This window comes from Cynocephalus volans, chromosome 2 (genome assembly GCF_027409185.1).
Source record: "Cynocephalus volans isolate mCynVol1 chromosome 2, mCynVol1.pri, whole genome shotgun sequence".
Taxonomy (NCBI): Eukaryota; Metazoa; Chordata; class Mammalia; order Dermoptera; family Cynocephalidae; genus Cynocephalus; species Cynocephalus volans.
The window spans coordinates 70,867,925-70,894,122 of NC_084461.1; the positions used below are offsets into that span (position 1 = coordinate 70,867,925).

A 26,198-nucleotide genomic window follows, 5' to 3' on the forward strand; every position below is an offset into this window, starting at 1 on the left:
ACACCATTGCTGCTCTGGCAGTAGTGAGCTATGATACAGTTAACTTTGCAACAAAACTATGCCAGTTGTCCATTGATCTTCCTCGAGGCATTCTATGGTAAGAACTGATAAGTGATTCCCTTTTAATCCTTCTCTCCTTAGTGGTCAGCTACTCCATGAGACCACCATATTCTTTGGAGTACCGATATCAAGAAACCCAGGATGGCTGCCAGCAACCAAATTGGAATCTCCTTTGAGTCTACTTCTATTTGCCAAAATAATAAGCAACTATATTATTGCATAAAATAACACTTTAACAGGTACCGGCCCCCATTCTATGAGAGAAAGTTTAAATTTACAAATGCCATATTTGGCTAAAAATTACTGTGATAAAATATGGCAATAGTCATTCAAAGATGGCTTCCAGTGTTAATGTGACTAACTTGTTTACGTTCCAATACTGTTCTTTTATATGAAATGCTCCTTTTTTGGGGGGTTTTCAAATGTAGATGTCTCAGTGAAATTTTCATATATACTTAATTCTTATATGGTCACAAGTGTTAATCATGGACAAAATAATCAAAACGACTTTTCCTAACCAGTCTCCCATTTCATCCCTCTGATACTCTTGGAATCCAAGTCTGAGGAGAAATTTCTGAATTAACCAGTATTGTACGAACTTTCTATTAGGATTTGTACTAGGATAACCTTTATTTTTCAGACATTCTCAGTGAGATATTTCGGGGAATGAAGTAGGAAAATAGAGATTTGGGGAAAAGACAGCAAAACGAGAGTATTAAAAAAGACTCCTTATTCAAGTAGGATTCCAAAGGGCATGGGGATTCTAATCCTTTTGGCAAAATTAGAAGATAAAAATTCTGCTCAGCAGTATTCGTTCTGTTAAGATTTTGTTGTTATAAGAATGGAAAAATGATGTGTGATTGGTATAGATTTTAATCAGTTAACAGTCACTCCAGAGATTTTGATCAGCACCAATTCTTATACTAGTTAAGTATTCAAAAGTTAAGAAATGCTACGACACCTAATATTATAAAGGTAGAGTTCTGAACAGTAACTGACAATTATATGCCTGCTTCAATAGAAATTTGTTCTCACTTGCATTTTCAACAAAATTCTTTAACATGGGTAATAACCGTTCAAGTGTGGACTTCCTCCAATATGCTAGCCCCATATTTGAGGTGTTAGAGTTGTTATTTTGGAGATTGTCCCCTCTTTAAAAATTATATTCATCTTATCCTAGACCATTCAGGTATTTTTAGTTTAGAAGTTTAAGTTCTATTTATACCACCAGTGTTTGAGTTAAACCATACAATTTCTTTGGATTCATAGTTTTGTACAATTTGCATATCCAACCTAACTCAAATGTGCATGCATACATTGTCATCTTTTACTATTAAAGTATCTGGAAATTTCCATATATGCTTTTGAGGAAAGAAATGTTCTACTTTTATTTACAATATTTTGTCTAGATAATATACAAATATAGTAATGGTTTCATGGACTTCCAATTATTCTATACCTTCCACAGACATAATTCTACATTTATAGAGTAAATTTATTAGAATTATTACAGAGCTTTAAATGCGACCACAATCGATTCAGGAAACAGATTTATTTACTCATGTTCATGGGACAAATCTACATAAAAACATTCATGAAAGCATACCAGCTATGTCATAGTTGTATTTTTATACTAAATCCCATTTATTAGAACTCATTGCAAAACAATGGGAAACCATGAAATATAATTTGAATACAAATATTGGTCCCTGTGGGGTCTCAATAGTCATGAAAGTATAGGAAAACAAAGCTTTATTAAAGATTGGAACTGCTAATGTGGACAGTTGTTTTTCTGAAGCTGGTCTTACTTTACGTTACATTCAAAGCCCTGAAGATTTTAATGTAAACTCTTTGATGACAGCTTCAGCATTTCATTTAAGCCTAATGATGACCAGCAATGAAAGTGACATCACTGACCGTATTTCTATTTGGGGGAAGATTTAGAACTATATTGTTGACTCTTTTCCCCAAACACAGGCACCAGGTGGACTTTCTAGTGTATACCCAAATAAAAATAAGAATTTTCAAAGTTGGGTTTTTGTTTCTTGGTTAGGCAAGTGTATAGTTAATCATTCCTTTTATGATTTAAATTTTTCTGTAATGTAAATAAGAAAGAAATATTAAATAGTTTAAAGTTATTTTATAGGACAATAACATTTCATAGGCTAACATAAAATCAAGCTGCTAAATCTTACAATTTTTCTGTCCAGCAGTTTATCTATATAACTGCCCTGAGTAGATGCTAAATGCTGCTTAGCAAATGGCCCTTAGAATTTAAATATAACTCAGTAAAGCTACTCAAAAGATAAAACAGTTCTTCTCAGACATGTGTAATTTTGATTAGAAGAAGGTAGGAGTCTCTCACTGGTTAAATACTATCTGCTTATTTAGTTCTCCTACTTTATATAAATGGGATTATTAAGGAGTTTTAACTGTGCTTGTTACTATGTGTTGGTGTCCATATGAAATTCTTTTTTTGGTCAAAAAGGCAGGATTTTAAAGAGTAAAATATTTTGTCTAGTGGAGATTTGAAATATTAACTTTTAGAAAAGTATAGATTGTTCCCCTGTGAAACTGAGTTTTGTGTAACCTCTCAGAATCTGTTTATGTAAAGAAGCCTGTATTTCAAATCTGTTGCTCTAACTTGTTTTTTTATAGTGCATTTCAAAATTGTACAAATGTGTAAAATTTGTGCTTGTGGAAGCTGCTGCTCTGAGTAGCTTTACTTACTATTCTTACCTTAATCCTAGCAACTCTCAAGCTATTGCATGCCCCGTTCATGAAAGAATACTTTGTTGGGATGACGTAGCTTAGACTGTTTGGCTCTAAAGCCTCTTTATGTAGAGCTTCCCTTAAAATTATATTAATTTATAATATATATTGAATGATAGCTTTACAAAAACAAATTAATGAATTGATCTTTATGAAAATGACTCTTTACAGTAAGTAAAAAAGGGTTATCACAGTTTTGGTAACTTGCATGAGTTCATATTGAAAAAAAAACCTTTCACGTGTTCTTAATGACTAAAACTGATGTGCTGTAGGGGCACACTCAGTTGTATGCTCTGAAGCAGTAGACACCATACAGCTTATGCTTTTTATCTGGGAAACCCACGAAGCGCACTGCAGCCTCAGTGGGACTGCAGCGCCTTCTTGGCCTAGAGATGGGGTAACGGACACTTCCATCCGCCAACCAGCCTGCATCACAGCGGTCATATCCGAGAAGTTTCCAGGCAGCAAATATCTGGCCCACTTTCGCAATCTGAGCACCATCATTGAGACAGGCTTGCACCGCTTCATCATAGGTCAGCTTGGTGGGGTGGATCAGGTAGTAAAAACGGCCTGTGGAGAAAGGGAAAGAGAGTCAATGAGCCTGTCTGTGACTGAGCGACACAGAGATGGAAGAAGCCAGAAACAGAAGTGCATCTCAATGAAGGTGGATGTGGAGCAATGTCTGAAAAGTGTTCGGAACATGGGATTGTGTCACTGTCCTCTCAGTGATGGAGATGCAAGGATTACTCAGAGCCCAAATACTTGAAAGCAATGAGAAGCCCAGAGGAACTACACCAAGCTACCTCCCACAAGAAAGGAGAAAGTCAGTGCAGCCCCGAGCTCAGGCTTATCTCATCTATTACTGTAATATCAAGACCTTGGCCATGTAACAAGCTGAGTATAGTATCAAAAGAAGTACAGAAAGGAGCATGTGAACAGGCCAGAAAATGATCTCAGTGTTCCCTACTAATGAATCAGAACATCTTCGCTGTTTCCAGCATGTGCTGTTTTTAGCACGTAATTTTCTGATTCTTTGCACTTAAAGCTTTTGCCCTCTGTGCACTCCCTATACCAAACAGGCCCCTGTATTCCCACATCTCCCCCTTTTTTGTTTATGTAATTGTGATTTGATAAGGCCATTAGCTCTTTCTACAATGGCTTGGCCAGTGGGGTTATAAGGGATTCCTGTGACATGTTTAATATTCCATACTCTATAAAACATTTGAAAAGATTTAGAGGTGAATGCAGGTCCATTATCAGTTTTAATTTGTGTTGGAACTCCCATAGTGGCAATGGAAGAAAAAAGATGTTTTTGTACATGTTTTACAGTTTCTCCTGTTTGTGCAGTGGCATGCTAAATCCCGAGTAAGTGTCTACAGTGACGTGTAAATATTTAAGTTGCCCAAAAGGGTCAAAATGAGTAATGTTCATTTGCCAAATTTCATTTCCTGTTAAACCATGAGGATTAATGTCACCTGGGGAGATTGTTTTAGAATATCTCTGACAATCTGTACAGGCAGGAGTGATGTCTTGAGCTTGTCTGTAAGGAATTTGAAAAGAATGAATCAGTGTTTTAGCACCTTGATGAAAAAATTGATGAGAAGCCAAAGCTTTTTTATAGCATTTGTGTACATTACTAATTTATCAGGTTGGTAATTACCTCTTGTAAGAGGACCTGGCAACCCAGAATGAGATCTGATACGAGTTACAAAGAAAAGATCATTTCTACATTGAATTAATTTTTGTAATTTTCTAAATATTTTAAAGAGAGTAGATCATTTCCATCATGAATCAAAGCATCGTGAATAACTTGTAAAGTACCTACTGTGTAAGCAGAATCAGCTATTATATCGAGTGGTTGATGAGGAAAATGTAGAACTGCAATAGCAGCCGTTAGTTCAGCTCATTGTATGGAACTCTGATGAAGGGTAAGGAAATATTTCCAAGAACCCTGTTCATGTTAGGCAACAGATCTGTTACCTGACTTTTTAGAGTCATTTATAAATATAGTTAAAGCATCAGGAATAGGAATAGGTGACAACTCCTACATTTGGAAGAAATTGGCATATTGGCCCAGTAGGGATATGTAGGGTGTTTAGCACAATGAAATGAATAGGTTCCCCTGGAGTAATTAATATGACCAAGAAATTTTTGTAAATCATTAAGGATTAATTGAGTTTTGATAGATGAATTCGTTGAGGACGAATAGATCTTTGTGTAATAACATAAACTAAATATTTCCATGGTCCTGTTTTTTGAATTTTTTTAGGGACTATTTGAAGCCCTACTTCTTTTGTATGAGTTAAGATATGTAAGTAGATTTGAGAAAGTATATTTGAATTTGTACAGGCAACAAGAATATCATCCATATAATGATAAATTAATGTATCAGGAAAAGCAATTTGGGTAGGGTGTAAAGAACGAGTCACAAAATCCTGACAAATACTAGGACTGTTGATCATTTCTTGGGGAAGAACTTTTCATTTATGTCTTTGTAAAGGAGTCCCAGCATTAACACTGGGAAGGAAAAATACAAATTTTTCTTTATAATCTTCATGTAAAGGGATGGTAAAAAAAAAAAAAAAAAAAAAACCCAAAACACAAAAAACAATCTTTTAGGTCTATAATAATCATTTGGTGTCCTCTTGGAATAAGTGCTGGGTTAGGGACCCCAGGTTGTAATGCTTCCATTGGCATAATTCATGCATTAACTTATTGGAGATCATGTAAAAGTCTCCATTTTCCTGATTTGGGGGGGGGATGGAAAAATAGGAGTATTCTATGAACTATATGAGAGCTCAAAATGTCCTGCTTGTAATTGTCCTTGTATTAGAAGATGGGCTTGTTGTAATTTCTCCTCTTTAAGAGGCCATTGCTCCACTTGAACAGGGGGGTCCAGTAACCCACTGCAGTTTGGCAGTGGCCTTTATGATAAATTTGGAGGGGAAGTGCCTATGTAAACATCCCATTGTGTAGTAAATCTTTCCCCCATAAAGTAACGGGGAGATCTGGTATGAAAGGCACAATAATGGCAGTTTGTCCTTCGTGACCTGTACATTTTAAAGAACATTTACTTCGGCATGGGGTTTGTGTTCCTCCCAATCTAGATATAGTCATGAAAGAGGAACAAGTTTTCCAGGGGGGAATCCAATCTTTGGAAGCAATTATAGTAATATCTGTTCCTGAATCAATTAAACCTGTTGTTTTTTGATTTATGGTGAGAGTAAGGAGGGGTCGTCCACTATTTATCTTTGTAACCCAATAAGCTTCGGTACTACCAAAACCCTTTGTTTTTATTTATTTATATGTCCAGGTGTAATAAACAGTATTAATATAAATCAAGCAATATGAATCCCTATGAGAATGACATGATATCCTAAACTAGTAACCATAATTTTAATTTGTCCATTATAATCTGAACCAATAAGTCCTGGTATTATTTGAATACCTTGACTAGAATAACTAGATTTTCCTAAAATAAATCTTGCTGAGCCATTAGACAAAGACCCCCATATTTCTGTAGAAACAATTTTTTTTATTTGTCCAGCTCCATCTAAAATTAAATCCTCCGTTATGGATAAATCAAGTCCTTCATCATTTATGATTTTTAAAGCAGTTAATAACAAAAGTAGCAACATTCTAATTGCAACTGTATGACTTAGTGAAAGCTTATCCTCTGGGAACTGGCCAAGCTCCTGAAACATAACCTGTTCGCTAAAATAATCGATAGACATGCTTAACTTATCTGGAGATAGCCCATCTTGAGAACTCGAGCCATTCCTCCCTTCAAGCGAAGCATAATGCTCCTGGTGGTACCTAGTACAACTCCCCTAAGGTGAGCCAGGCCCCAAGGAATTTGTATGTACACCAGTCATCTAAAAGGTTGTTAAATAGTCACTGCAGGCAATAGGCAAAGGAGATCTCTATGAAGACCTCAATTTTATTTCCTTCACAGGGGACTACTGTAAACAGTTTGCAATGGAGTTCTGATGAATTTGCTTAGGCCCCCCTCCTTTGCAGGAGGGGATGCCCTATGCCCATGCGTGGGTGGCTGACATGTCATCAATATAATGAAACATTGTAACCGTGCTGGGTCTAGTCTACTTGGCTAGGTCCCCAGTCACCAAACCATGACAGATAGTTGAGTTATGCAGATAAACTTGAAGCAACACTTGAAAAGTTCATTGTCTACCTTCCCAGGCAAAGGCAAGCTGATCTCAGCTATCAGCCAAGAGAAAAAAGCATTTGTGAAGTCCAGTACAAAATGACAAGTTCCCAGCTGAATATTGTCTACTTGTCTAGAGATAGCATCTTGAAGTCTATTAACAAAATCTATGTAAGGTTTGGTAGGCCTTTGTCTATCAGTGGCAAAAGAGCCGGTAGGGGTATTTGTTTCTGGAATTTTATTCCATGCTTTAACTGCTGCCTGTGATGTCTGAGCAAACACCTGAGACTGAAGTCTAGTTTGATCCTGAGGGTTAAGATAAGCCCCTTCTCCCACCAGCATATTTATACCTATAGGAATGTTATTATTTAAATTTTCCATTGAAATAGTGATGGCGGCATCACAAAATTTCTGAAGCCAAACATTGAACTGAGCTGTTGTTAATATGGTTTCAACGAGGATTTTCTAGTCCCATGCTGTCATATCATGATTAGCAGCTATAGCTTCTATTATTCCTTTAGTAAAAGGACTTTGGAGGCCATTTTCCATTACACTTTTTTGGAATTCCTTATAAACAGCAAAAGGAAGGCTGTCATGCCAAAGACCTTCATTTTCACCTTGGATGAGAGGAAAGGCAAGTAACATTTCTCCCTCAGTTTGATGTCCCTCATGGAAACATTGTTCCATGATAGGAGTAAAATCCAAGGGAGGCAAATCTAAAGGAGGTGGCAGTGGTGGAAAATCTGGGGCAGAAGGAGGCGGGGGAAGCTGCTGAAGCAGCAGGAGCAGAGTAGCTTCCTGTTTTCTGGTTTAGCTATGGTTTTAGGATTTTGTATTGGCTGTAAGGCAATTCTACATAAACTCCATGCTGTAAGATGAGAAGCCTTTGTGGGACCAAGAGCATTTTTTAACCATCTACCAATATGTTCCCAGTCCTGTAAATCAAGACTCCCTTCTTGTGGATACCAAGGGCATTGTTGTCTAATTACCAGTAATAGTTTTACAAGCTGGTGTTCAGTTACTTTACATCTAGCTGCTTTCAAGAGACCTTTAAGCTGTAATTTATGTTGCACTTCTCCTGCTGATAGTGAAGTGTCCATGAAAGGAAAGTAAAAGAGAAAAAAAGAAAAAACTCTGGGTGAAAAGACCTAAATCAGACCTTCCCGTAGTGTCCCAGGCTACCCCATGGTCGTCTGTTTCCTTACCAGAATGCATGAATGTATGTCGGACGTGTCTTTTACACTTTAGAAGGTCAGTCTCTGTTCCGTGGAGTACAGTGTCCTCACATGGGGCACCACTTGTCACTATCCTCTCAGTGATGGAGGTGCATGAATTACTCAGAGCCCAAATACTTGAAAGCAATGAGAGGCCCAGAGGAACTATACCAAGCTAATTCCCACAAGAAAGGAGAAAGTCAGTGCAGCCCCGAGCTCAGGCTTGTCTCATCTTTTATTGTATTATCAAGACCTTGGCTATGTAACAAGCTGAGTATAGTATCAAAAGAAGTACAGAAAGGAGCATGTGAACAGGCCAGAAAATGATCTCAGTGTTCCCTACTAATGAATCAGAACATCTTCGCTGTTTCCAGTGTGTGCTGTTTTCAGCATGTAATGTTCTGATTCTGTGCACTTAAGGCTTTTGCCCTCTGTGCACTCACTATACTAAACAGGCCCCTCGGTCCCCACAGGATTGTCAACTAAATGTAGTGCCCCAAGTTTGCTCTTCATTAAATAACCAATTTTTTCCCCTTGCCCCTTAATATGTGTTCAGACATGCCCTTTTGTAGCTTTAAAAAGAAAAGGGAAATGACAGATGCAGTTTCTGTTAGCTAATTAGTGACTAAAAGAGCCCTTCTGTAGCACTGGAGAAGACAGAATTCCATGTTAAAAGCAAGAGCTATTTAAATTCTAGCTGTAGCAAGACTGAACCCCAGCACAAGTTTCTGGAGAGGCAAAATTTGAATGTGAAAGGATCAAAAACCATTCCTGACATAAAAGTCCATTTAAAAAAAACTGAAAAGCCCTCAAGTCCTTTTCATTACAGGTATCAATAAGACATTATTCTCATTCAGAGACTACAGTACGAAAATGCATAAAATACAGGAAGTCACTCGTCACAAATAATACGTACTCAGAATGTAAACCCAGCCCGTGGTCACTCACTAGCAGAGAAGATCAACTTGTTTAATTTCTTCAGCTTCCATCTGTTGGAGCCCTGATACCTAACCATTTCTTGATTTCACAAGAAAGACAAGTTAGCATCAACCACTTACTGAACAGAGTTAATTACTGAGATTCCTTCAATATGTATTAAATGTGTATAAAATGTATAAAATATGACATCAAAAGACAAGTGATGCACACTGAAGATTTTCTCAGTCATCTTAGTTTCAGGTAGAATATAATCAGACTCTGTTATCTAATTTCACATTATTATGTGATGTCCCCCTGCTCATTAAATGTAGGCTATTGAAGTATAAATTAATGCTTGCCAGTTCTTTCTAGACTGAGATGATGTGATTTAGAGAAAGGGTAGAGGCAATTGAAACATTACTAGAAGGTTAGTTCTATTATCCATACCAGAGGTCAGCAAACTACACTGCACAAGTCAAATCTGACCAGCTGCCTGTTTTTGTAAATGGGGTTTTACTGGAACACAGTCACACTATCTTTTTAGTACTGTGTATAGTCGCTTTTGTGCTCTACTACTTTGAGTAGTTCTGACAGAGACAAATATGGTCCACAAAGCCGAAAATATTTACTCTGACCTTTCATAGAGAAAGTTTGTTGACCCCTGATCCCTTTCTATTTTTCCCCCAGTGTGTCACCAGGGACCTCAAATGTAAAATGATGGGGCCAGGACTTGCTTCATGGATGTGCAACCTGTGCTGTCACACAGGGCCCCATGCTTGGAAGGGACAGCATGGCTGATACAGAGCACTTTTACTTCAATCGACAGTGCTGGGTCCCATGGAGGACACACAGTGACAGCAACATCTTGAGCAATTAGAAATAGACCCCCATGCCATGTGTGTTTCAACTAGTTCATTATAAAAACAGAATGCAGTAAAACCCACAAGTACTGAAATAAGCCCTTTTGCTTGACTTAAGTGGATATTTTAAAAAATTATGACATTCAAAAACTTTTAATATGTTTTCAAACTAGAGCAATACTTTAAAGCTTTTTGATTTTTTTCTTTAAGTAGATAAGATTAAAAGCCAAGTACAGTGTGGTAGTACAAATTGGTCTCTGGGATAGAAAAGAAGGCAGTACAGTTAAGATCTTACCATTGAAGTTGGATGTAAAACAGAAAACATCATATCTGCTTTTATCTTTATCCCAAAAGCCGTAGTTCCTGACGCCAGGCACCGTGTTCTGGCCCCCGCAGGGCTCTCTGGGCTTTGTGATGGGGTACTGCACAGACCCGTCGCTGAGCCAGCCCGCGTTGCACCAGTCCAGCCCGCCCCGCCAGGCGTCATACAGCTGGTCGAAGGAGGCGATCACAGCGTCCTGATCCAGACAAGCCTGCTGCGCCTCGTGGAAATTGAGATTGTAGCGCCCCAGTCGTGGAAAGTAAGGAAATACCACACCTGTCCCGAAGAGAAGGTGAGGGGTCATTAGTGGCAGAAAAAGTAACAGCTGTGAGCAAATCCCATTTGACAGTGGAACAAAATAATACCACCTGCCTCAGATGAGGTAGCAGTTTTTGGTCAATTTACAACAGTTCGTCATGGTCCCTTTTCCCGTCAAAAATACTCTAAGCTCTGAGCATTTCTCAATTAGCTATTTGATTTAATAACTTCAGATTTACCTCTTTTGCTAAGGGTTCAACTCAAGAGTTAAAATTCTCCTTTCTGAAAATGATTTGCCTGCAGATTATAATTTCCGAAAAGCTCTCACTGAGAACTACTTTCTGCTACTGGATACTAACCCTTTAACAGATTTTTCTGAGCCCTTTTCACCTGGGAAAAAGTCAACATTGAATGCTAAGAGTGGTAGGAGATGTAGTGCTTGGAGAGAAGGTAGTTATCAAAATTCCTAATGTTTTTCTTTAGTAATTATTCTTCTATAGTTAGTAATTAGTTTTAATTACTAATTTATAATTAGTTCTTCAAATATACGGAGAAACATGTTTACAAAGTATTCAAATGTAGATTATGTACCTCCTTTTACATGTGCTCCTAAACACTTGTAGATCAGTAACTTTCATTTCAGGGGTTTCTTGTTTTTTGAGAAACTCTAAAGTGAATTTCTTTGCCTATATAACAAAAACCTAATAAAACAGCCTTATTTCATATTAATAAGACCATTCTTTACAGTGAGACACACCTCCATAAAAAGCCACATGGTCTTTTATCTTTTCCAACTTTTAATGCAGCCCTTAGTTTTATTATTTTTTTTCTGCCCATGAATAGCACAACTAAAATAAGGGCTTTTATTTAAAAGTATTTCCATTACTATTTTTCAGCTTTCATATTTATAGATTGCAAACTGAAACTAAGGTTAAAAATATTTTTATTGCAAATAGAAAAAAAAGCCTCCTAAAGCTTGTCCAAGGTAGGTACAGAATAGATTATCTGTGGATTAACTGATTAAGTTGAATAATTTACAGGGGAAAATAGCAGATGTAAACAATGTGACTGGCACTTGATTTTACCTGGGAAGGTACAATGGCTTTCCAAATGCATTTCTTTTGGTCAAATAATCACGGAAGGTGATCGAGCTGTCTTACAACATTCTGCACAATTTCTCTCTCTCTCTTTCTTTTTTTTTTGGTCGCTGGCTGGTACAAGGATTGAACTCTGGTGTTATTAGCACCGTGCTCTAACTTGGCCAGTCCCTGTTCAATTTCTTTATAAAATAAAGATTACCAGATAACATAGCAAAGCTGTAACATTTGCTTGATTTAAGAACCACTGCGTCAAAGTATCTCCCCCATAGTTACTAAGAGATAATTTAGAGTAATTATTTAAAGATTTGCCTTACATTTTTGGAATATAATTAGAAATAATTAGTATTTTTGCATGGGAAATGCAAAAAATTTGTCCCAGTGACACAGTAATTTTGTGGGTTATATCACATATGCTATTTTATGAGATTCCAGACCCTATTCAAGGTGGTGGATAATTCACCAATAGCATAACCAGCACATAGGAAATATTTTCTTTTGTAAGTTGTTCTGGAAGACTCTACAAGAAGAAATTTCAATAGCCTTAAATCAAATCACATCCACTGAAGGCTTCTGCAGGACACATTTATCCCTCTAGGGCAGTCCAGCTGGCACCATCTGCTGGAGGCAGAGATCCAGAAAGGCTTCCTGATTTCATTCTGCCTTCTTGGGTTCTTGGCCGAGGCATCTTTATACTGAATCAGAGCCAAAAGGAAGGAGGAAAAGACTCTTTTGGTTGCTACTGACTCCTGCTGTGGTACAGGAAGGAAAGCCTGAGGTTGGTTCTAAGAAGGGCCCTGCCCAGGCACCAAGCTAGGAACCCAGTGAGCTCTTAGAAGGAACTGCTACAGAGCTCCCTGTCCACTCCTCTTTCCTTCATAACCCCAGGAATGCCCATGTAAAGGAAAATATTCAGTTTATCCAGTAGAGAGTCCTTTTTGGCAGCTAGATTTCAAGTGAGAGAAAATCTCAAAGTATCTCAACCTGCAGAGAGAAGAAACCATTTGGATTGACTTCCATTTCCCAAATGGCTCAAGATAGTAGTAACAGAGAATGTAGGATATTTTAATTTATAATACTTTTAAAAACCTGGAGAATGTTTCAGGCTTAAACTCAATACAGGGTATTTTGGTGGGCTGTCATGGATATTAGGAAAAATTTTTCTTTAGTAATTTGTCCTCTATTAACCACTGAATGCTACTGAATGAAATATGATTGATTTAGTTCCAAATCCAGTGTAATATATTTTTGAGTTGCTTTCAAATTTAACATAATTTCACACAATCATTTCTTAAAGTCAAAGTGAAACCTTATTTTAAAATTTGCGTTTATTCTTAGAAAGAATAAGTGGTCAAGTTACTATTGTATCAACTCAAAAGATTTACTTAATAAATTTTAACTAATGTTTGCCGATGCTGGAAAGAACATATTTCAAGTAAATCAAGGTCAACTTCTATGCCTTATTAAGCCAAAGTTTTAAAAGTTTCACTGTATTGTATACATTTTGTGCACACATTTCAACAATCAGATGTTTCTTACAAGCATTTCTGGAACTACATTAGTATTTTATTTATTTACTTATACTTCCAGCTAGTTAAGATTTCAACATTCAGTTGGAGAAACTCTTTGGCTCTGTGGAAACACTTGCAGTTGCCACAGATGAATTATGGAACAAATGGTTGCTTTCATCCAGTGTTACAAAAAATAAGAAAAGTTAAACTTTAATGGGTGGGAGAGAAGAAGATATGATTATTTTTCAAGTAATATCTGACTCATTTCTCCTGTATACTTACATGTCAAAATATAATCTTTACTTTTTCATGAAGGGAATTAATAAGGATAATGTATCACATGAAAAAAAGACCAAATGATGTGAAGAAATTAATCAACTGAAATATACTTGAGGAGGCGCGCCGGGCTCTCCTGAGCTGGGGCGGCGGGGGGCCCAGGGCCTCGTCCACACCCCGCCTGCATGAGCAACCAGTCCAGCAACAACCAGCAAGCCTCAGCAAGAAGGGCCCCAGGTTTCTGAGCTGGGGTGGTGGGGGGGTGGGGGCTGTTGCCACACCCACTTGACATCTGCACCCAGCCCGGCAATGACCAAGCCACTGCTGGAAGCCCCCTGGTCTCCCCTGTGGGAATGAGGCGGTGCCACAGGCCTCAATCCCACCCCTCCTCCTTCCTCCTCCTTCCATCCCTTTCCTTCCCTTTTCCCCTCTCCCCCTCCCTCTGAACTGTTCTGCAACAACATCATAGAATGTAAAAAAATGATATTAATAAAGTTAAAAAAAAAAGAAATATACTTGGAGGACACATTCTTTAAGATTTGTAATCACATAGCACAATTCATGTGTTGACAAATTTCAATTTGTTAGTCATATCTTGGTACATATAAAAGTTAAAGTAAGTTACAATAACTCAAAGTAAATATTTCTAACAATAAAAAGGCAGAGACCATGTAGGATGAATAATTTTATCTTCTCTAGTGCCTCTCATAGTGCCTATCAATGTTATGCACAAACCTGAAATTAGTTTTCTATTTCTGAAAGTTCTCAGATTTTGTGTATTCAGCCCCATTTTCACCAATAGAAAATTAATGCAATGGAGAATTAGAAGGACAAATCTCATTTTTCATATCATTACTAATACATTTAATGATTCCTGAGATGAATTCTGTATCTCAAGCTATTCACTGAATCTCTAGTGACACTCTTTTTGTTATATTTGTATAAGGCTTATTTCTTGTTGGGTGCTCTTCCTACCAATGTGCGTTATTGACAGCAATCAGAGGGCTTTACCCTATCCAAGATTTTTTATGAAAATATTGTGTTTTTACAGTTAGTTCTAACTCACATGGAGGTCAGTCTTTCACAAAGATTTACAATTTTTTTGGCCAGTGTGATTTTACAAACACTTCTTAAGCTACAGCTAAGAGCAAGGCACTAGGCTGGGTCCTCTAGGATACAGGTGTTGGGTATGGCCTCTTCCTGTAAAGAATCCACAGTTTGACAGGATATCAAGGTATGTATATCAATCTATATATCTACATTTGTGCATATATATATGCAGACATAGATCTTTTATATTTATATCTATATATTTTATAGATTTTTATGTATATATAGAAGATTGTAATACAAATAGAAATCTTATAATTTGCACATCATGAAAGAGGGCAACTTTTTTTATAATTGGTAAAATTCTTTGGAGAAATAGCATTTAATCTGGTATTAAAGGACCAATATAGTTAAAGATAATGTACAATTACAATTGGAAAGGCAGCTTACTCATGATATTTTAAAAGATACGCTTCCCTGGACTTTTTGATGCAGGTGAGAAGATTGATGGGGAGCTTGAGTGAAACTTGCCTGACTGGTAGGTGGTCACATGGAAGGATGTAATTGATAATACAAAGGTCAGCAACTGTAACAAGGAATAATATATAATAACCATGAGGTATGTCTTTGCCATACCTGTCACCACAGCTTTCAGCCTCTTGTGCTTCCGACCTGCTGCACCTTGATCGTCTATTTCATACAACAAGGAAATTGTCCTCAGGGTCCTCAGGACCAAGGTTCTTCAGATTTTATTCTTATGGCTTTTATTTTATTTTTCTGGCTATCTTTATAGCTTTTTTTTTTTTTTGGAATTTCATTTTAAAATACAAGTCCTCATCTTCTACTGAAGTATACATAGATAAAATAAAATCCTGAGTTTTTCTTGAAAATTCTGCAGTGGGAGTGGGAGTAAATAAAGCAAGATAAAATAAGACTGGCTACATCATGATAGTTTTTGTAGTTGGATGATGGTAGATGAAAATTCATTACACTATTCTTTCTACTTTTCCAAATGTTTGAAATTGACTACAATGAAAAGTTTAAAAAAATTTATCCCACCCTATTGCCAAGCTGAGATTTAAACCAGGCTGGCTGGAATGCTCTCTGTAGTATCTGTTGTTCACATTTTTGCCTTTGAAGTTTCTCTCTCTAACCTATGATGCCCTCTGTCCTGCTTTTTCATGCTCTCTACCCTTTGAAAGAGCCAGGTTCCCCTTTCATGGTACAAATCAAGTGTCTCTTTCCTAAGAGTGCTTTCCACGGCCCCTCTATTGCAAATATACTTTTTTTTTGTATTTGAAAGTTTAAACCCTTGTATCAAACATTCATTCACTTGTAAACTATTTTCTGACGGCTAACTTTGTACTTGGCATTTGACTGCCCTCAAGTAGATTATACTTAGCAAGTGGAGAAAGACAAGCTTGCAAATATTTACAAAGCAAAATATGATTAGAGCTATGATGGAAGTCTGTTTAGCATGCTATAAGAACATCTTAGCTGAGGGGAGGGGAGGGGTGGAGGGTAGAGTTGATCTCTGATTTTATTCTTGAAGGATTATATTTTCTTTGGTTGTTCAGAAATGGATTCAAGTGTATAATATTCAATGTTAAAATGTCAGTAATTTCAAGTCAAGTCCTCTGGGTAATGACTCTTTTTTTTTTTTTTTTAACTGTAGTACAAAAGATAAATGGAAAAACATTATCTGCAGTAGGGAATTTAACAGCTTCCATGAGCATATCAATTAATGCAGTATGACCAAAGGACAGTTCCTAGGTCATCTTCCATGTAACTTCGGGGCCTTAAGAATCTTCTGGAGCTGCTAAATCCTACTGCCTTTCCAAAACCTCTCTTTCCCCCCCAACAAAGAATTTCTCCTTCCTGAGAACCCCTAGATCATGGTGGATAAGAGTATAATCTTCATCCAGTGCCCTTGGTATCAAATCCAGCTCTAGCTCTTACTACTAGCCATGTTACCTTTAAAAAGGTGTTTTCCTTAAGTCTCATCTATAAAGGGAGATTACTGAAAATGAGCAAAATCAGTAGTGCATATGATTATAGCAATTTGTTTATACCCACTTATTTTACCAAATACTGCCTTATTTTGTTAAACTATCTTGGAATCTTTAATATACTATGAGATTGTTGAATGAAAAGAACAAAGACTTGGAATTCTTTGTATCTCATGGCACCAAAACAGCACCTGCAAAATATTTATCACTTCAATTGGTTTCTTGGACCACATTTACTTGGCTCATACGGATATGTGTTATGTGGTAGGGAAATATTCTCAAAGCAGGGAGAAGGTGGAGATTTGGGATGGTGTGGGGCCTAGTTAGGAAAAATTCTCTTCTTACAGTTTCCTTTCAGCACCTGTAATTGTGTCTTGGTTTGACCCTAGAGTATATAACCTCTCACATATGCTAAATTTCCTTTTGGGAGAGCAGGCTTTATTATGCTCAAAGCCATTACCAAGCAGTGATATCCAGCTAGAATTTAGAAACGTATTTCATTTTATGATTTCCTTCTATTTCTGGCAAGTTATACTAGTTTCTATTTATTTAAAATTTCATTTTTTAAGTAAATGCACAGTAAATATTGCATGTGAATTACTTAAGTTTAGGAAATATTGTTACATAAACATAGGGTTTTAGAAGAAACAGTAACAACAGATAACGTAGTTCAAATTCCTATTTCATAAATGGTTACCACAAGGCTAAATAACATGCCCTAGTTGCAAAATTGATACTGGCTGAGTTGAGACTAACCTAAGCCTCTTCATATGACTAGCTCAAGGATCTCTGTCCATCGCCCAATACCCTTTTGATAAAGGAAATCAGTTCTCAGTTAATATTTGATGGCTGACTGTCTTCTCTAGGCCAATGACTTCTTTCATCCTGAATAATGCCAATGTTCATGGATATTAATGCAAATTAATAAAACTGAAATCACAAGGTGGTATGCAACCAAGAGCCAAGAACTGTAACTAGGAGAGACAAGGGAAGATCACAAAAACAGACTTTACAATGTTGTGCAATTTATTAGTGTATAAATCAAATCTCCATACATGTGATGAAATTCTGTGAGATTCTATGGGATTCAGAAGGTCAAATCCTCAGATGCGCAAGTGGACCAGATATTTTTCCAAAAGTCACATATCTGTTCTAGGAGATGAAAGGAGCTTCTAGCCAGCACACACCTATAGTTTCACGTACATAAGGAAGGAAAATACTCTATCAATGCAGCCAAAATTCATCCTTTAGTGTAAAGTAATGCTGGAATTCGTGAACAATAACATGTCTTCAGATATATGAGAAACTAAGGAGAGGAGTTTCCTTAGAGGGTGGGCATTAGGGAGACAGGAAGCCAGGATGGCAAGGACAATTTATTGTACGGCTTTGTACACATATTGGATTTTTAACCTCCTGAGTGCAGTACGTATTTAAGAAATACATCCTCCGCCCCCATTGGCTTGTCCATTTGGCATTCAATGTCTACGAGACTCTGGACCATTAAAGTTGCTTTACAAGAATATATAAATAAATCTAGAGATAACTTTTTTTGTTAAATTAAGTTTTTGCAGTCATTTACAGAATACAATTACACATATTTTAGTTAACAGATGTCCTTTACAAAACTTGCCATTATTTTAAAATTGAGATAATTTTAGGAGCATAATAAAAAAAACATTCAATTTGAACTTCTCAAAAACCATATAATGAGATTTAAATTTTGAAAAGCATAAGGCAGTTTCTGAAAATTAATTCAGTTCCACTGTGTGTTTCGCCTAGTTACAAACAGCTTCAGTTTTGCTCACAAGCATTGAGTGTACATTTCAAATATGAAAGCTAGAATCATAGGCAGATTGCAACATACAAAAGAATAGAAAAACATGCTAGGCATGGACTTTTGGTTTCTAGATGTAGAAACCAAAAGTTACTATGGTAACCACTTTACTTTTACTCTTCACTAAAAAACAACAAAAAAACAATGACCATTTCTAAGTTTAACCTGATTTATAGATACCTACCTTGTAAGTCCAGTGCTACCACAGCAGTATCGTCTTCTAACCCCTCAATCACCTCACACTTGTATCTCCCGTAGTCATCCAGGGTGAGGTCTGTGATCACCAGGGAAGCATCATTGTCACTGCCTCCTTTGAGAAACACTCTGCCCTGGTAACCTCCATAGGTTTTCTTGTGGTATCCCATGGAAACAAAAACATCCACTTCCTTGAGGTAATCTGAAGTTAGCTTGGTCCACTTAATCCTGATTTTATGGATTCCTGAGCCAAATGCTGTCGGGTCTCGATAAAATTTACATGGCAGTGTAACATTGCCACCTCTGTGTGAGAACACCTTGGCTTGTTCTGCTTCCACAAGTAGACGGGGGCCATTTTCTGCTATAATAAGAAAAGAAAAAAAGAAAGTAACCATTCACATGCTTATGAACTTTTTTGTAAAATGAAATTTGCTACATATTCAGTGTATCTGATAAAGAATAGCTCTGGGTGATTAGTTTTTCATCAATATAAACTAAAAAAAATCCAAGGAAAGGCAAGCCCAGTTGGGCTTTCTAATACAGTAAGTCTGTATTGTATTTACAGAAAAAGTATAAAGAGACATTATTTATTTTCATTATACTGTTCTGGCCAAAAACCTCAGAATATCCTTACCTTTATGGCTTCTATTCAAATTTACACCTGTGATATGTTATTCTGGAGCATTTCAAACAACATGTATATATTTCATTTTCACACAAAGGCTAGACATCAGAAAGTAGTTTTAGTGAATGCTTTTGAAAAACTCCAGATTTTGAAATATAGTCCTCAAAATTCAAATGTAAAAAGTATATCCAAAATTATACTTATTTTCTGATTCACTGACTAATTATTTGTTTTATTCCCTTAAATATCCTCTACTCCCTCTCCCTCTGTCATGTTTTACAGTTATCTTGTCACTTCCACCTTTCCCTTTTTTGCCCTTTTGTTTTCCTCCTCCGTTCTCCAAGGACTTTATTGCCTTTCAAAGAGCACCACAATATTCCAAGTCTGCCAAGTCAGCAGGGCTGCCGTTTTCTAGAGAGCCAGCTGTTATTTTCAGATCTTGGCTTTCTCTGGGGTTTCCCCTGGTTAGCACATTGTGCTTTTGACCTTGACAAGATCTCTTGAGGATGTGCAAGACTTGAAAAGGAGAAAGCGTTATATGAAAACTCCTGGACACGTACACCTTCTTGTCCATACACAGCTGTCAAAAGCTGTCAAGGCTGCCTTTCAGGCAGCTTGCACCCTTCCTACCTTAGGCTGATAGGTATTGAATAATCCCTGGCCATGAATCATTTAACCTGTACAAATCACTAGGAAGAATAGCCACTCACCTGAGACAGATCTCCAAACTTATTTAATGGCATACACAAAATTCTGATTTCAACATAAAAAGTGTCCAAAAGGTAGACAGCATTTCTATTTTTATAATATAACAATCAGGATTGGTTTTTTTAAATGGGCACATTATTTCATTTATAAATGAGCCCCAATCCTCAAAAAGTGAAAAGTTTAACAAAGCCATCAATGCCCCCTCTTTGAATAGATAATGAAATGAGAGAATGATGGTTTCATTTAGTATTTAGTTAAAATGAATCACAAATACAGCTCATTAAGCATTTCTTTTATATTCCATCTTTGCCTTCTTATTTAGAACCATAGAATCTCAAGAGATGAAAGATAAAGCTATTCAATTCTATTCTACTCTACATATATGAAGGGTCTTCAAAAAATTTATGGAAAGATTCATATTACCTTTAAATTCTTCACAAAGTTTTTGAAGTACCCTTGTAATTTTTCCCTTAATGACTGCATCCAACTACTACCAAAACATTTCTAGTGTCTTCTTTCTGGGAGGAGGAAAAAGTGCTGTTGACTGAGTTTGCTCAGCAATGCCTAAGGGCTGTAGGGAGCATTTTCTACCCAGTATCTTGGAGGGAGATACCTGGAAGCTGTGTTTTCCCAGGCTGGGACATGAGTTTACATGTGACACATAGCTACAAGAGGTCTCAGTTTGGTAATTCGTTCAAGTTGTTTAGTTTAAAGTGAAAACTAATGCCCAATGCACTGGGATAAAGGAGATTATAGTAGTTAGAAACAAGGGCCTTAATGTGATATAGACCCTGGTTTAACCTCACCTCCTCAATTTACTGGCTCTGTAGCCTTGGGCAGGTTTTGTAACCTCTAATCCCTAAGTCACTTACATGTTGGATTAGGGATAGTAACACCTACTGTATATAGTTGACACATAAAGGACTTAGAAAAATGGCTGGTCAAATGTAAGTGTGCACTAACTGCTAACTGTTCCTACTGCATAGATTTTACATAGTATTTCTCAAATATGATACTGCCCAATATTCTGCATATTTTGGCATGTATCAACCTTCCATAGTTTCACTTACTTATAGTATTTTAAACCATGTGGACTGAAAAATAAATACATAAAATGCCACCTGTGTTATATGGGGAACTCGGAAATTGTTTGGTTTAGGGTAATCATAAATCGTTCCAGAATGAATACACAGTTGGAATGTTTTATAAGTTAAAGAGTTAAAGCAAAGATCAAAACTGTTATATAAGAGACTGAGACTTCTGATTTTTTTCCTGTGGTTAACTATAACTTGCCCAGTAGTATTTTAGGAGTACAGGCTTCTAATTTACTTTTTATTTTTTACTTCTACTCCAGCCATTATGAATAAAGGTGACATATGTGATATAATATTGAAAATTGAGCAGACACCCAAGTCCACTTACCTCACACACAATAATTTTTCTATCAAGCCTACCAGAATGTATGAAATTCTATGATTTTTTATTACATTTTGCAGGGGGTGAGGGGAGTGTGTGTTTAGGTAATAGATGCCAGAAATCCCTGGCTGAAATTCAGAGAACCCTAGGAAAGGTATGTGAAATTTATTGACTAAGGGCTATTAATGTTCATTAACCTAAACCTCCGGCATGGCCTTGAGAATACCGTTTTTTGTTTCTTTGCTTGTTTTTAGAAGATCTACACCACAAATGATACAGCACTGGGCAAGCATTGATGGAGGGTGTGGCCTGTGCAAGCAGGTAAGATGGGGAGGAATGAGCAGGGGCAGAGGGTCAGGAGCTCTGGGATCCATTGTAGGCTCTCCCATGGCTTAGCTGTTGGACTCTTGACAAGTCTACCTCATGAGAACATTGAGCTTAAGATTCTCACCAGGCTCTTTATCACAGGTTGTCATCACAGGGATCAGCCAGGAAACACACTATGCTAGAGAGGGGGATGGGAAGGGACAGAGACAGAAGAAAAGGGAATAAAGAGTGCTGATGACCAACTTTGCACAGTCTTGCCCAGGGTAAGTCTTGAATCTGATCACTGGATTTAAAATCCAAGGTCATTGTGAAATTAATGCTTAGATCAAAACTGTTGATCAACAGGACAGTGGCACTGCAATTAAAATGCAAAAGATAAAAATAAACTTTCATAGTCAGGATGCATATTTCTTATTTTTCTTTTTTTAAAAATATGAAAGAATAAGCAAAACTAGGCAGCATCCATGTATTCAGTTTCCTTTTTCCTTTCAATGTGAAAAGGTGCACATAGACTTCAGTATGCTGTTAAAGGCCTTGGTGATTGTGTCTTAAAGGAGGCTGTGCTTTCAAAATACATGGCTAATTGGGGACATTAAAGATATCCAGTGGAGGACTGACTTTTTAAAAAGTGCAATTTGTAAGTACAAAAACTTCCTATTTCTATTAGTGAGGGCCGATGACAGTGATTTGAAAGATTTGATGCCCTTCCAAGACCGGAGTTGTCTCCAGGGGAAACAGCAGGTCCTGGTGAGAACACTGATGGGGACTTGCTGAACCACTAGGACCTTGTTATTATTTTACAAATTCTGCTGTGAAATCCAGAGGACATCATTTGGTTTCACCAAATAAAAGCAAAAGCGTGACCAAACAACTGACCTTGGTGGTTGCTGTGCAATTTAGATGAAGTCTTTTAAACAATAAGACAAAAACAATTGCAGAAAAACTAGAAATACAATACTGGGCCATTACCTATTGTTCTCAGTTCTGTTAAAAGTGTACATTTTTTTGGCAATTCATACCCAAAGAAATCCAGATGACAGAAAAAAAAAAAAAAAGGATAAATTGCTATGGATCAAAGTCTGTCTTTTTAAAATGAATTGTGAATTGTTCAAGATAACCAGTCTTGCTGGTTACTTTTTCCCCTGATATATAGAGGACGTAGGCTCCAGACTTTTGAATTTCTGAAACCAATTTAAAAAACAAAATAACAGGGAACCTAGTTAAGATGGCTAAACAAGGTGCTAAATGAGGACATTAAAAATCCAAGAAAAAACCCCATCATCATTTAAATTTTATTTATTGTGTTAAACAAACAAACAAAAATATATAAATTTGCCATCTTAACCATGTCTAAGTGTACAATTTGGTGCCATTAATTATTTTTATTGTGTTGTGCAACCACCACCACTATCTTTTTCCCAAAACTTTATCACCCCAAACAGAAAGCTAACTGTGACATCCCAAACTGACAGGCATAGACTCAACTGTCAGCTCCATGATGAGTCATTTGAAAAAAATTGCACAAGGTTTTAAAAAATACTTTCTTATTTTTATGGCATTTCTTATCACTTTGGTAGCTTTGGATGTGTAAGACTAACACTTTGGAAGCAGTAAGTGTGACTGATAATACGCTAGTGCTGCATAGAGCCTGTGCTTAGCTATGGCGGTAGACATGGACACTGAGACTTCTTTGCACCACATTATAGCTCTAAAATGAAAACACTCTATAAAAATATTTATACATATTAAAGATGATATTTAAGTAGAATACGCAACTTAGACATTTTATCCCTCATATCTTACATTTGAGTAGGATACATAATTTAGGAACAAATTAAGAAGTGCCTCCTTACTCATTAACCTTTAACTGTTCATAGTTATTTCCTTCAGACTGGAATGATCTAAATTTTTCCTAAAACTGCTCACCTGGAGTCAGAAGCACCCATCCTTTGGTCATGATTCTGATGTGTCTAGTCAGTTTGCATCAGAAACTTCTGCAGGTACCCTCCCCCACTCCCTGCTGCCCTCTCCTGCCCCATCTAGCCTTTACTGTCCTTTCATAGGGCTGATTACTTTTATTATGTCAGAGAAAAAGCTTTAGATTGCTTCCCCAACTATTCTCGAATGCAAAGGATTTTGAGCCTTTTTTCAGAATGGAGACCTGAAGGAGGCAGTAGAGAAGCGATCTCAATTCTAGTGCTGTGCCCTCAACTACTTGATTTGAGTTTGGAATCTTGAATTTGTCCCTGGCCCTTCTTTGCTTTCATATGGAATTGAGCTTTGATCTGAAGACACATAAAGAGTATGTGTGCTTCTTACAATTCGTGTGAATTCAAAAATTTATGTACTTTTGCATAAACTATGCCTTAAAGGATTCATAAGAAACTAATAACCATGGTATGCTGTGAGAAGGTGAGGTAGAAGTCTGCATAGAAGAATGCTTGGGAGATTATCACTGTGTACAATTCCATATTTTTAAAATTATGAACCATGTGAATGTATCACCTATGCACAAACTAAATAAAAATGGTATGAAAATAAATTAAAAAGTTGAAGGAATTTAGTTAACAAATAGAAAAACATGGTTTAGAGTATCTCTGAAAATATACGCAAGAAGCTGGTAACCAGGATTGTAGTATTTTGTTCTATTTGTTATATTTTTGAAGAAGACCTATTGCTCTGGTAATATAATACATGTCTTTAAAACAAAGTTTGATCTCTCTTTCTCTACTCCTTGACAGTACTGTTGCCAAAGATACTGCTGTTGTCTGTTCCTTTAACTATAAAGGAACCCAGTGCTGAAAATAGGATAAGTGAAGAGTGCTCTTTGATGTGAAGTGATCGATGCTGTTTTTCACTGTCTGTGAAACCGCATTTTGGTCTCACAGGCTACAAGATCATAATCCTCCCTTCCAGCCCACCTCCTCCTTTCCAGGTTACTTTCTCTCTAACCACTGTATCATCTTTGTGCTCTGCTCTTTCCTATCAATCTACAGCTATACCAAATCACTGAGAATTGTGTTTTCACAATTTCCTCAAATGGCATGTGTCCTTCCTATTGAGACCTGATATGATGTGCTATGGAGCATTCTTTTAGGCACTGACCAAATCTATTTTCTTCCCTTTCCCTAGAGGTAAGCTGATTCTGTGTTGGGAAACTGCCCAACACCAAAATATAGTATTGTTTTTGGTGATGCTGATCATGAATGTGTCATATCCAAGTTTATAGTACAAAGCAAGGATAAATGCTACCACTATTTTGGAGCCTGGAGGTTTGTCTATAGCAATATTTAAAAAAATTTTTTTTTTCAGGAACGGTGGAAACTCGTCCCCCGCAAAGTATACCTTAGACAAAGATATACTCAGCTCTATAAAGCTCAGCCCGGTAAAGCTAATCAAGGTGATCTTCTCTGTTTGAAATGAGCACCAAGAGGCCACAAAGACCGCCGTCAATTAAACACAGTTTAAAAAAATCACTGCTCTGAGATGTACACCTGAATCTGTTAATATCCTGAAAAATATTCTGTCTCTTCTTAGTTACCTTTTCTTCATCTTTTTCTACCAGGAAGAAGTAAAGTATAATTAGGGAGTTTAGCTTTGTTCTGCTGATAAAGTTTGCTGTGGGCTTTTGCCTTTCCACATTACTTCTTTTCTCAGCAGTTATAGGATATTGGTTAGGCACAGGGACTATGCCACTTACATTGTGTCACAACCTTTCTGTGCCTCAGTTTCCTCGTCAGTAAAATGGAGTTAAGCCACATTCTTCCTAGGGTTCTTGTGAGGGTTAAATTAGGTAATACACATTGAGAACATAGACTAGTGCCTGGCCTAGGCTCATTAACACTGAGTGTACAGTGAATGTTAACTCTCACTAACAAACATTTATTAAAGTGTGCTAGGTGCTCAAAACAGCTTCTGTCTTCCACATTGTCTTCTTTACTGTGCTCTTTCAGAAGACTCTTCCTAGAAAGTATTGGTTCTTGAGAAATTCACATCTCATCAGTTCTTGATTCTTCTCCTAATTTAGTGGTTCTTAACAGGACAGGAGTGCATTTCAGGACCACCACCTTAGAAATCTTTAAAAGCAAAAATCCTACCTCTATCTGCATCTCCATCTCCATCTCTACCTCTGTCATCCAATTTCTGTCTGCCTCCTCCTCAATTTCCTTGGGGGTCTTGGATAGTCTTTATTTGGGGTAAGTGTGGAATGTGTATTTGCAGCTGCCACCCCTACCTTGCTCCTCTTACTCCTGTTAAGAGTCATCATGGTGGCCTGTGGGAAATGTTTCTCTGAAGTCCAAGACCAAGCTTTTTTTCATAGTAATTTAATTTCTTCTGGAACATAGCTATATAAATGGAATGGAATAAAATGGCGGCCATTTTTACCCATTGCTTTCCTCAAAACATGCCAAGAGAAGGCTTAGATGGAGCTGGGTGGTCCATGAGTGGGTTTGGAGCACAAGAGCCAACTGCCTGAGTCAATCTCAGCCTCACCACTTAACAGCCATCTGATCTGAGACCCGCTACCTAACCTCTCTCAACTTCAGCAAAGATAACCATCCTTATACAATTGTGTGGTGA

The 26,198-nt window shown here is 37.1% G+C and overlaps 1 protein-coding gene across 1 annotated transcript in view; it reads right to left on the reverse strand.

Moving 5' to 3' along the window:
• Positions 1 to 3,112: 3,112 nt before the first annotated feature.
• Positions 3,113 to 26,198, reverse strand: part of HAPLN1 (hyaluronan and proteoglycan link protein 1) — a 33,716-nt gene continuing 10,630 nt past the window's right edge. Inside the window, exons 2-4 of the mRNA XM_063087954.1 lie at positions 18,531 to 18,902; positions 10,285 to 10,587; positions 3,113 to 3,402 (exon numbers count right to left, since the gene is read on the reverse strand). Coding sequence (XP_062944024.1) covers positions 3,113 to 3,402; positions 10,285 to 10,587; positions 18,531 to 18,902 — 965 coding nt within the window. The remainder of the gene's footprint in view (positions 3,403 to 10,284; positions 10,588 to 18,530; positions 18,903 to 26,198) is intronic.